The sequence below is a fragment of the Scardinius erythrophthalmus genome, assembly GCF_964197995.2.
Source record: "Scardinius erythrophthalmus genome assembly, chromosome: 2".
Classification (NCBI taxonomy): Eukaryota; Metazoa; Chordata; class Actinopteri; order Cypriniformes; family Leuciscidae; genus Scardinius; species Scardinius erythrophthalmus.
The window spans coordinates 24191245-24204696 of NC_138222.1; the positions used below are offsets into that span (position 1 = coordinate 24191245).

General features: G+C 40.5%; 1 protein-coding gene across 1 annotated transcript in view; it reads right to left on the reverse strand.

Annotated features, from left to right (window-relative positions):
* pcxb (pyruvate carboxylase b) overlaps positions 1 to 13452 on the reverse strand; it is a 249787-nt gene that overhangs the window by 21786 nt on the left and 214549 nt on the right. The window contains exon 18 of the mRNA XM_081348433.1: positions 8952 to 9131. Within this exon, the coding sequence (XP_081204559.1) occupies positions 8952 to 9131 (180 nt within the window). The remainder of the gene's footprint in view (positions 1 to 8951; positions 9132 to 13452) is intronic.

The window sequence follows — 13452 nt, forward strand, 5'->3', positions numbered from 1 at the left end:
AATACTCTAATCAACTTGGGCATGAATAAATATAGATGCTTTATGCAAATGTATGTTTATTATTGAAACCATAGTCAATATAGCATGAAGACAGACATGTTTCAAAGGTCATAGATGTTTTTGTTAGAAAGAACAAAGAAATACCAGGTTCCCATTACTTCTCTTTCTTTGCACTGAGCAATTTACTAACACAAAAATGTTTAGATTTTTGCATGACAGGGCAGCTCTTCTGAAAATGCTAAATGTACATTTAGCATTTATTATTACATTGTAGTTTGTCTCTCTCTGTGCCCATTTTGATGAAGCTAAATTCTCAATAAATTCTCAATAAAACGTATATTTTACTGTTTCTGTTGTCAAACAACGGAATGAATTTGAAATGGTGACTGAAACGCGACCAAATAAACATAACCAGCTCTCCCTTCCAAGACGTTAATCTGCACAAAAATTCTGATAATCGAGCCGTCGTCTGGTGAAATCAAATACACATAAGCTAAGGACAATATCCGTGCTCTGATTTCGGCTATATTTGTAAGATTAGAGAAGCAACATAATATCTGTGTTTAACTGAATTAAAGCGCTGCTCCTCCGCGTGAGACGCAGAGAGAGAGAGAGAGAGAGAGAGAGAGAGAGAGGCGCGCGCGCGTGCTGAGAGAGCAGTAGCCTACCGGCGGTACCGGTATATTCTCAGAAACTAAATAAGGTTTGGGCGCTTTGTTGAAGGGAAAAAAATCGCTAAAGGGGTCTGCAATGTCGCTAAGTTGCCAACACTGTGTATCTCCATTTCTCCAACTAGGGGTTGGGTCACGGGTCAAACAGAAAATACGCGCTGCGTTAATCGTGCGTTAAAAAAATTAGTGCCGTTAATATGATTTTGCGTTAACGCGTTATTAACGCGCTAACTTTGACAGCCCTAATATATATATATATATATATATATATACACACACACACACACATACATATATATATATATATATATATATATATATAAATTTAAGGGACAAGACACAGATAATTTTACTTGCCTGACCTGATTAGAACAAAGAAAAAAATAAAATAAAATAATAAGTAGGGGATCACTAAATCGAGAGAATATTCTGATTTTATGATACACTCAAAATATTCTACAACAAATCCTTTAAATGTAATGATATTCCGAACGGAACAAGAATAAAAAATAAAAAATAAACTATAAACAAAGCCAAAACGAAAAAAATAAATATAATAAAAAAAATTAATTTCAAGTAATCCATGGCATGATTTATTTATTTTTTGGACTAAAACATTCTGGCTTTTTTTAAACTCAAACATAATTCTTAAATTGAATAATAATAATCATAAAAGAATAAAATGGGTTTAGTTCTGATTTCGTTGAAATCGCTCGCTCTCCGTACCTAACTTTTCCTGAATACAATCACAATTGAAACTGTGACATTGATTTCATACAACAGGATATTAACAGTTAAAATGAAGTCATTTACATTTTAGATACAATATTGACTGTTTTTGTTCTGTTTCAGCAGCGAAAATAGTTAAACAAAGATCACAGAAGAACGCATCTCACAGGAACGTGTTTTCTCATAACTGAATGATTCAGCATTTTGAACGAATTGGTTGACTTAAAGATTGAATGATCAATCCATCAACATCTGTTAATGTTTATGGATTGGATGTTTATGGATCCATGTTTATGGATCTGTATATGTTTATGGATTTCGAATCGTTTGAACGAATTAATCAATGACTCGCTCATTAAGACGGTCACTTGGCAACATCTAATGGCGGTTTAGTGTTGTTTAAAAGCATAATTCTTTCCAACGTGTGTGTGATTTGTGTGTGCACCATTATAAATGTCCGTGCGGACGTCCGTATTTTTCTTTCACTTTTATATTAGCGTTTTAAAAGCACCCGCTCGTGTCACACACGTCGATTAACCGGTGGGAAAATATCCTCAGACACATACCTAATAAATGTATATTTAAATACATTATTGGCCTAGCTGGTAAAAAGTTTTGTCCTTTTGGACACAAGAGGGCAGTATAGCCCTATGTATGTATGACTTGAAATTTTTTTTTACTTTACTGTTTTAAAATTTAGAATAAAATTAGAATAAAATTCTTTTTAAAAACAGAATAAAATGGGTTTAGTTGTGATATTTGTATACTTTTATATAGAAATAAATGGTATAAAATATACATTTTTAGAAGATTTGAGGCTTTTAGTGCCTTTTGGAGGCTGATTTTGCAAAAAATCCACATTCAAACCAAAATATCTGACTTCCTGATGGTCAGAGCTAATGACTCTAAATTAGAAAGTTGTCCGGGTCGATGAGATCAACATACGTACTGAGTTGTGCTACTGTAGGTAAAACGACCCCCCCCCCCACTTTTGTCAAAAGCATTTTGAAAGGGACACATTTCCTGCTGCCAGTTGGTGGCGCTTTAACTTTGACACACAATAGTTACATCCATCTGATCGGCCTCTTACCATGAACAAACTGCTGAAGTTTCATAAAGATCAGTTAATGTATGCATTAGTTATAACACTTCGTGTTTCTCTTTTCTCGCCATTAATTCGTTTCCTCGCCACGGCCAAACCGTTCGAGATATCAAAAATCCGTCCGCAATTTAGCATCCTCAATGTCTTGACTTCACGCTGACTGAGTTTGGAGGCGAATCGATGTATTTCCTAGGAGGAGTACATTAAATTCCACAGCAAGCGTTTCCAAACAACCCTAAATAGCCGACTTCCTGTTGGGCTGGCGTAAAACTTAAGAGCACGAAAGTAGTTCGGCCCGATGAGATCTATATGTGTACCGAGTTTCAAATGAATTCATGCAAGCGTGTTTGATATATGGACCAAGTTTTAGAACCCCGTTCAAGGGGGCGCTGTTGAGCCCCCCTGCCACGCCCGGCTACCAGATTCAGCCCCGCCCTGATGGCCGCGGGTTCTGACCTGTGTGCAAAGTTTCAAGAGTTTTCGAGCACGTTTAGGGACCCAAAAGCCCCAGAAACCTTGAAAAACAAATGAAAAAGTAAATCTCACTCAACTGACAAATCACCCCCACCCCTCACACACTCAGAGACAGAGAGAGAGAGAAAATTCTCCAAAAAATCACATTCAAACCAAAATATCTGACTTTCTGTTGCTTTGAGCTAATAAGTGTAAATTAGAAAGTTGTCCGGCTCGATAAGAACAATATACATACCAAGTTTTGTGATTCTAGGTAAAACTAAGCCCCCATTTTTGACTAAAGGTGGCGCTACTGAGCCCCTCACCACGCCCATTTCTGAAACTTTGCCCATGTCTACTGGATAATAAGTGTGATGTGTCTGTCGAGTTTCATGCAATTTCAAGTATGTTAAGAGTCTCAAAAGCATCAAAAAAGAATATTAAAGTTTGATGCGTTGCCTGGGCAACAGTATCTAAGATATCAATAATTCTTTCACAGGTCTACATCTGCCGTGTGTCTACATTATACACATAAAGTTTGAAGCAAATTGGGTAAAAATAAGAGAGTGATTTCAAAGCATTTTGAAAGTGACACACTTCCTGCTGCCAGTTGGTGGCGCTATAACTTTGACTCACAATAGTCACATCCTTGTGTTCGGCCTCTCACAACGAACACACTGCTGAAGTTTCATCAAGATCAGATAATGTATGCTGAAGTTATAACACACTTCCTGTGTCCCTTATTCGCCATAAATTCATTTCCTTGCCACGGCCAAACCGTTCGAGATATCAAAAATCTGTCCGCAATTTAGCATCCTCAATGTCTTGACTTCATGCTGCCTGAGTTTGGAGTTTTTTACCCATCTCAGTGTCCATCACCCTGCGGATTATGCCATTTTACAGAGAGAAAATTGCTATTATTTTACTAGTCATGGAATGGGGAACGTGACATTAACCTGTTAACAGGGTGTTTCTGTGTTCATATATTTAATAAAGGGTGATTATTATGAACCCCGTTTTCTTTACTCATCTTATTTTTGAATTTGTATTTGGACTTGATTTTTTTGTTCAAATCTGCTATCTGCATGACTTTATTGGTGCCGGCGCAACAATAGGTTTTATAGGAATTTAGCTTTTCAGTTCTTCAGGAAACCTTCAGACAGTGTTTCGCTTCAGTGTGAAACCAGATAAAGTTCACATGCTTGTCTTCCTTCACAAGAATTTGCCATAGATTGAGTATGCGACAAGTAAAAATGCATGTGCCTTGTGTTTATCAGTATCCTCATGTTCGTTGGGTAAAAAAGAAAAACTATATAAACAAAGCAAAAATGAATTTGACTGATAACTACACCAACCAACATCGATGAATATATATGCGATATATCGTGAATTCTTTTGGCCACAATAACCATGGTGTGAAAAATCTAACATCGTAACAGCCCAAATTCAGACTATGAAATACTTTGTTATTGGCTGCATTTAAATTTGAGAAATTAAAATAACTGCATAAAATACTATGCACTTTATAAAACCCATGTTTATGGTAAAGGCACGCACCGAGTGCTTCGTGCCCTTTCTAAATCTATGTTTATGGTTTTATTTAATTTTGAGAAATTTAAATAAATATCTTTGTTTTTTTAGCTGTATAAAATACTATGCTCTTTCTAAATCCATGTTTATGGTAAGGGCACGCGCTGAATGCTTTGTGCCCTTTCTAAAATCCATACTTACAGTATGGTAAGGGCACGCGCCGAGTGCTTCGTGCCCTTTCTAATATCTGTACTTATAGTAAAACGGATTTGAGGATCGTTATTATCTCTAAGTAGGCCAAGAAGCCCTGACGCCAGTGGTGTCGGGCTTCTGAGGGTACACCCTTCCATGGGGATGATGGTTTCCACCTCATTATACGGTGCCTGTCTCTCCTCTGTGCCCTCAGGGGGCTGGTCTGCCAACCCCACCTTAATGCCGGGGCGCAGAGGGTCCCAGTGAGTTTTTACCCGAGGGTTGCTCGCTCGGTCAGGCCAGTTGTTCCCTGCCGGTGCATCACTTAAGGGCACTGTGCCTGTTGTTTGAAATATACCAGAGGCCAGTCTCGAGAGGCTGGTATCCTTAGTAGATCTTCTGGCAGATTGGACACTTTTACCAAATATATCTCGCTGGGTCCTGCAGGTAGGGTCCTACCCACAGTGGTTGGCCCTGAGCAGGCTCTGGTTATGGAACTAGAAGTAAAAGCTCTTCTGCAAAAGGAGGCTATAGAACGGGTTCCTCCACCCAGCAGGGAGTCCGGGTTTTACAGCAGGTACTTCATGGTCCCAAAAAAGGATGGGGTGGTTTTGTCCGATTTCAGATATGCGCTGTAGGGAAGCTCAATAAAAAAAAAACAAAAAAAAAAACAAACAAGATGCTTACTCTTAAGCAAGTCATGTCACAAATCAGGTCCGAGGACTGCTTTGTCACGTTAGATCTAAAAGATGCATACTTCCACATATCCATCCTTCCACAATACAGAAAGTTCCTGAGCTTTGCTTTCGGGGGCGAAGCGTACCAATATTGTGTTCTTCGTTTGTAGGCCAGCCAATGTAAAGCAGTTTCAAAAACTGTTAGGTCTGATGACAGCAGCGTCCAACAATTTACTTTGCGGCCTGTTGTATATGAGACCGTTGCAGTGGTAGTTCAAGACCAAGGGGTTCTCCCCTAGGGAAAAACCCGCTCTGCATGATCAAGGTCACGCGCCAATGCCTTAGTTATGTGGAAAGAACCTTGGTTCCTGTCCTAAGGGCCCTGTGCTGGGAGCTCCTTGTTGTTGCGTCACGCTAACGACGGATGCTCCCCTCACGGATTGGGGGGCAATCATGAGTGGTCGCCCAGCCCAAGGTCTGTGGCAGGACCATCATCTCTTGTGGTATATCAACTGTCTAGAAATGTTGGCGGTGTTCCAGGCTCTGAAACACTTCCTCCCAGACCTGAGGAGCCACATCGGTGGTATCCTATATAAACCATCAGGGGGGACTGCGATCACACCCCTTATACAAGCTGGCTCACCAGATCCTCCTGTGGGCCCAGGAGAAGCTACTTTCGTTGAGAGCGATATATGCCAGGGTACTTAAATCAGAGGGCAGAAATCCTGTCGAGGCAGGGGCCGAGGCCCGGGGAGTGGAGACTCCACCCCAAGGTGGTGGAGCTCCTTTGCGAGAACTTCGGTCGAGCCATGGCCGACCTGATCGCATCCCAAGAAACCACACATTGTCCACTGTGGTTCTCACTCAGTCATCCAGTCCCTCTAGGGTTGGACGCCATGGTGCACACGTGGCCGAGGTCACGTCTGTATGCATTTCCCTCGATTCTTCTGCTCCCAGGAGTTCTGGGAAGGGTTCGCCAGGATGGGGTCAGTGTACTGCTAGTAGCCCCGTTCTGGCCGGCCCGAATATGTTTGTGGACCTAGTGTCTCTCCTCGAAGGCTCTCCTCTGGAGATTCCAATCAGGAGGGACCTACTCTGTCAGACGAGTAGGTGGATCCTACACCCCCGTCCAGAACTGTGGAAACTGTGGGCTTGGCCTCTGAGGGGGCCCAGCTCATAAGTTCTGGTCTCTCAACTGGGGTTGTTAAGACCATTCTCCACTCCAGAGCTCCATCCACAAGGAAACTTTATGCCTTGAAGTGGAGACTTTTCACTTCCTGGTGTGGAGAGCACCAGCTGGACCCAGTTAACTGCCCAGTGGGTGCAGTGCTGGAGATCCTGCAGGGGCGCCTCTCCACAGGGTTATCCCCCTTCACACTGAAGGTGTACGTGGCGGCACTAGCTGCTTACCACGTACCTTTGAGTGGAGTATCTTTGGGGAGACACCCTGTAATAACTTATTTCCTTTGTGGCACTTTGAGGCTGAGGCCAGCAGTCCGCACGAGGGTGCTGACATGGGACTTGGTTGTTGTACTAGAAGGCCTCTCCCTAGCTCCATTCAAGCCCACTGAGGTAGTTTCTGAAAATGTCTTTCTCTTCGCTATTTCATCTCTCAAGAGAATTGAAAACATTCAAACACTTTCGGTACCTCCCTCGTGCATGGAATTTGCTCCTGGTATGGTAAGGGGTGTCTTCACCCGAAGACCAGGTTATGTTCCTAAGGTTCCTACTAATACTGTAAGCCCTTGAGTACTGCAGGCCTTCTGTCCTCCTCCGGACATCAGACCTAGAGAAACTTTATCTGCTGTGCCGGTTAGGGCCTTAGATGCTTACGTCCATAGAACTGTGCAGAAAGTCTGAACACTGTTCGTTAGCTTTGGGGTAACCACAAAGGAGTGCCTGGCATCTAAGCAGAGGATGAGAAAGTGGGTGGTCACGGCCATCTCACTTACGAATCGGCCAGTCAGCCTTCAGCCAGGAGTATGGCTGCACCAATCCAGGGGCGCAGGTGCTTTCGCCTAGATGTGCGCACAGACGGACACTTGCTCTTATGGCGGCGTGGGTATTAGCGTTCCCACAGCATTTCAATGCAGCTCGAGTTCCCTTGAGAAGGAACATCTCGGTTACGTATATAAGAGGCGCTGCGTCACCCTGCCATACTCCCGGAATGCCCGTGATCGACTTGCTTCAGCCTATCAGAAGCAGACGCTGTTTGGTTCAGGTGTGCTTTATAATTTCCTAGTCGATGCATCACATGACGTTCTGTCACGCAATTGGACTGGTTCCATATGTGCTTCATGGTGCAATCATGCAGAGGCATTCCCACAGCGTTTCGACGCAGCGTCTCGTTCCCTCTTCAGGGAACTAGGGTTTCATATGTAACCGAGACGTTGTACTTTTGTCATATTGTAGCTATAAAGCTAATAAATACTAATACTAATTACTTAGCAACTTGAGCTAGGCACAAAGTATATGTGTTGGATTTTTTGTAATTGCTGGAACATGTATGTCAATGATCACACTTTTAGACAGGAATATCAGAAATATCCTTGTTGCCTGGTGGAGAAGTAAGTCATTTTTGTCTACTCAAAAATATCAGCTAAAGTAAGTGACCTCATGGTTCTGTGTGAGAAAAGGTTAATTAAAGCAGTCTGCAAATGTCAGTCAGACTTACAAAGTTTAATTGACTTCATTCAGACTTTATTATATTTTTATCTGTCCTACTAAGACACAGAATTAAAGTCGCTATGTGAAATGGTAAAATCTGTCTCTGTCTTTTTCTGTCTATTTTTCTCTTTTACAGTGAGGCCACACGTTGAGCTCTATTACAGGGAAATGCTGCCAGTGCTGATAAACAGCTTTTGATCTTTCATTTTTGGACTTCAGAGTGCTTCAAAAGGGTTTGTCTGTCTGTCTCTGTGGGTGCCAGAGAAATAGGAAATCAAAGTTAATTTGCCCTCAACAGCAAAAGCTGCAAAAAGTCTGTCCTCACTCCTCAGTGACAACTCCATTTAAAAAAATAAAGCAAAAGTCTCTCCTGTGACCATACTGTAGATGTGTTTGTGCAATATAGTGGATCAGTCTGGTTTCTTTTCTCAGCAAGTCTTTCAGCACAAGGAGGAGGAAACGCCACAGACACTAGTGACAAGGAACCTGCAAGTGACAAGCTTTACTCAGCCTTTAGTCTCTTATCCTGTCTTTCACACATATGCAAAAACTTTGTGATGGATTCACACAAAGCTGTTCTCTTGATCTTAGGAACTGCCTCTCACTACTGCCTATCTCTATAGCATCCACTCACCTTTTCATTTTCTCATCGCCCACACTCTTTCTCTCTATGTGTGGCTAGAGATTATTCAAAAACAAAGCCACTGTCATTCTCAACAGTACTCTCAATAATAATAATAATAATAATAATAATAATAATAATAAAAACCCTGCTTGTGTTTGTCCACATTTCTAGGTGCCTTGGATAAAAGTTGTCTGCTAAATGACTGAATGTAATGACAAAAAAAACCCTGAATTCTCCAAGGAACATTTCTATGAGAAATACTGTTGCACTTTTACATCAGTTTTCAATAAACAGTGTGATCTCACCTTTGACCTGAAGGGCTCAGGGAATCCTCCGTGTGGTATTCCAATGTGTCCTTGCAGAAACTCCACCACAGACAGAGGGAAGGAGAGCTCGTCTGCTCTCTCTTCCACATCAGCCCGAGAGAGAGAGTTCTGCACCATAAACTGAGCCAGATCACCCACAATCTTCGACGAGGGGGTCACCTGGAGAAACAAAGTGAGATAGAGACACAGAATTTATACAAAATAGAGCTATTCCTTTCTGGGAACTTTTAAAACAAACTCTTACAGCACATTTCAATGGGAAATAAACTGTACATCCACAAGCTGAACATTCTTCCCCTCAGCTAGAAACGCTTACCAACGATTATACAGACAAATCAAGCATAATAATCAATTCACATTACACTGCTACAAACCCCAAAAAGCAAACATGAACTTTAAAAACAAACTAGAAAAAAATTAGGAAATCAAAAGCGGAATTGATCTGTGGAGAGGTCAGATCAAAACAAGGTCAAAACAGATTGTTCCCCCAATAATGAAAGTTATGTCATCATTTGTTCTAAATCTGTATGACTTACATTCTTCCATAGAACACAAAAGAAAAAGGTTTGAAGAATATACCGGTCAAAGGGTTCAATGAGATCTGCATCAAAAGAAAGATTAGTTTACAAAGTCTTATAAATGGCCAATTTCATGTACTTCTATTCAGTTTCATAATACTGCCCATTCTTTTCAGGATATTTTTCAGGATACACCTATTGTTCCATGAAAGAAAGGAAGTCTGAAACAGCATAAGGTTGAGTGATTTTAATTTTTTGTGTGAGCTATTCCTTTAAAGGAATACTCCACCGTCTTTTCATATTAAACTATGTTATTCCCTTAACTAAGACGAGTTGATACATACCTCTCTCGTCTCAGTGCGTGCACTCAATCGCTCTGGCGCGCGGCGAAACTTTGTTCACTCAGTTCATTCAATACGGGCCAAGCAGAGAAGCTACCAAACACCTCCACGGTTTCCCTATTTAAACACAGTTACTCGCGTAGTGTAACTCGACCTAGGACGGTGACACAAAACAAAACGTTGCGCTTTTCTAAGCGTGTAAAATGGATAACTATATTGTATGGCGGAATACCATAGCAAGTGCTTATGAGCACTTCGACTTGGCGGAGTAATATCTTCACTCGTGAAAAATCCTCTCACCGGCCCCCGCTCCCTCTGGTGAAGATATTACTCCGCCAAGACGAAGTGCTTACAAGCACTTGCTATGGTATTCCGCCATACAATATAGTTATCCATTTTACACGCTTAGAAAAGCGCAACGTTTTGTTTTGTGTCACCGTCCTAGGTCGAGTTACACTACGCGAGTAACTGTGTTTAAATAGGGAAACCGTGGAGGTGTTTGGTAGCTTCTCTGCTTGGCCCGTATTGAATGAACTGAGTGAACAAAGTTTCGCCGCGCGCCAGAGCGATTGAGTGCACGCACTGAGACGAGAGAGGTATGTATCAACTCGTCTTAGTTAAGGGAATAACATAGTTTAATATGAAAAGACGGTGGAGTATTCCTTTAAATGTGACCAACACAAAATAATTAGAGAACAATACTTCAAATCTGTTTTAAACATCCTCTATAGAAAATTACTAAAGAAAAAAACTAAACAAGAGCGTGAGAAAGAAAACCGTATAGAAATGAGAGATCCATGAGGATTTGAGAGGAGGGAAGCCACACAGGGGGTGAAGAAAGAGAGGAATAAAAAGATAAATGTCACACAATTTTTCTTTCACATAAATAGTACAGCGCTCTGTGGAAATAATACCTTATGTACAGCAAAACTTGTGCGAAAAGAGAAAAAAATCATGCAAGACAGGCCTAAAAGACAATAATAAATACATGAATTTAACAGATATCAGTCGCAAGACTTTGCAATGTGTACATGGCCGTTGGTCAAGCATGAAAAATGTTATTGTTTGTTATAATGAGAGGATTTGCAAGAATTGAACTCAGCACTGGATATAAACTCTGGTGCTTTGAGCGGTGAGTGGATTCTAACTTAAGCACCTCTGATTGTCCACTGCTTCAAGAAAACTCTCCATAGCGCAAACACAGATACGCATGGGGTCGTTTGCCAAATTGCCAATATGCTATTATTACAGAGAAACCTGTTCCTAGACCAGCAGATACGGGCAGTTTTTTTGAGAGTGATTTTGTGCCTCTTTGGGATGGCACCACGAGGCGTCATTCACTTGCAGAACACAAGCTTCTGGAGGGCGCATAGGTCTAAACTAGCGAGTTTAGGTATATTGGTGCAGAGCCAGTGGTTGTCTTGTAGGTAAGCATCAGTGCCTTGAATTTGATGCGAGCGGCTATTGGCAGCAGGTGCAAACTGATGAAAAGAGGTATGACGTGGGCTTTCTTCGGCTTATTTAAGACCACCCTCACTGCTGCATTCTGGATCAGTTGCAAAGGCTTGATAGTACATGCCGGAAGGCCCACTATAAGAGCATTACAATAGTCCAGTCTGGTGAGAACAAGAGCTTGGACAAGGAGATGTGTTGCCTTCTCTGATAGGAAGGGTCTAATCTTCTTAATGTTGTATAAAGCAAATCTACAGGACCAGGCGATTGTAGTAATATGGTCTGTGAAGCTTAAGTGATCATCAATCACGACTCCAAGATTCCTGGCTGTCCTGGAAGGAGTTACAGTATGGTTGACAAACCTAGCTGAATGGAGAAGTTGTGCTGAAGTGTTGGGTTGGCTGAGACCACAAGCAGCTCTTGTAGCCATTGGTCCACCCTATTTTGCCAAGGTCCACTCACTTTAAAATGTCTGGCCTCGCCACTGTGGTACAGTGATGGCATCAAATATTTTGATATGTGCCATAGTAGTGGTTATAATTTAACATTGCACTCCAAGGTATTTCAGAGGATATCATTGTATTAACATAGTATTAAAAAAAACTAACAAACTGTAAGCACTCTGAACTGGATGGTTGGGAATAGGTCAAAAAAGGAAAGAAAGAAATGTGAGTGACATTTAGGATTAAGTTTTGTAATAGACTCCTACAAAGGTTATGCAAGGGTAATATCCTTGTTTAAATACAAAGCCACAGACATGACATGTACAAAGACTTTTTCAGAGCAAAGGGTTTAGCAACAACCCTGAGTGACTCTATAGCACCGCTGGGACTGTATTGGATGACACAGTAGGGACCTCCAAACCCTAATGTGACTAATTATAAAACTTCTTATGCATATAAATGTCAACATTACAAACCGTTACATGAATAGGCTAACTTCTTTGAAAAATGTTAAAATCCTGTGACTCTTGCATAATTCTTCTGCTTCAGAAATCTCAGCCAGGGAATACTGTTCATAGAGAAATGACTATCCGTAATAGGAAAACTTAACTGTCTGGATAATCAAATGTGATTTCACTAAATTAAGCATGAACGTTTCCTTCATCCTGCCACAGTCATTTGAAGTCAAAGACACTGGAGCTTATGTTAAATCAAATCCTAAAGACTCATGGTAGCTGGAGAACTCCTGCTATGTCTGAGACTTTGGTTGTGTTCAGAAATTAGAAGAATAAAGAAAAACATAGTAACAATACTATTCTGCAGTGTGGGTATTGCTCACATTTTCAATTACTGTGTGCTAAATGTGGGATACTATTTTATTATGTTGTTTTCAAGAATTATCTATGTTGTTTTAAAGAATGCAGGCATAACATTTTGAATTGGTTGGATGAAATGCAATTAAACCATTAGACATGGGAATAATGACCTATACTCAGATTGTGAAATAATAATAATGTACACTACCATTCAGAAGTTTGGGGTTGGTAAGATTTTAATTTTTTTTTTTTAAAGTCTCTTATCCTCATATTTTTTAGTGTCACATGATCCTTCAGAAATCATTCTTACATGCTGATTTGGTGGTCAAGTAACATTTCTTATTATTGTCAATGTTGAACACAGTTGTGCCGCTTTAAACTTAGATACACTTTTTTTCTGGATTTTCTGATGATTCAGAGATTTTAAACTATTAAATGCATACTTGCTCAATAAAAGTAAAAATATTATAATAAAAATAAAATAAAAAAACAAAATAGTACAGACTCCAAACTTAAACATTTTGAACGGTAGTTTGCATTTATCAATGAATAGTACAAAATGTAAATATGAAATTCAACACATAAAAGGCACTGTGAGCTACTCTGCTGTGAGAGTCTCCTTCATCATCCTCATTGCACACCTGTTATATTTCCCATCTTCATCTCTCCCTACAATCCCATCTGTGGCATACAGCTATTGTCTCTGCATCATCAGCCAGTTTTGATTTCATTTCCATTAGTCTAATTGTTTATATGCATATTCAAACGTATTCATACATAAATAATGACTGATTTTGCAGCAAGGTCTTCTCTCTCAAAATTTTGTTTTGTTTATCCTTTATTTTTTCTAATGAATCATGATGATACGTACACTTAACTTCCTGTTTAGCTAAATAACCAACAATATTGCA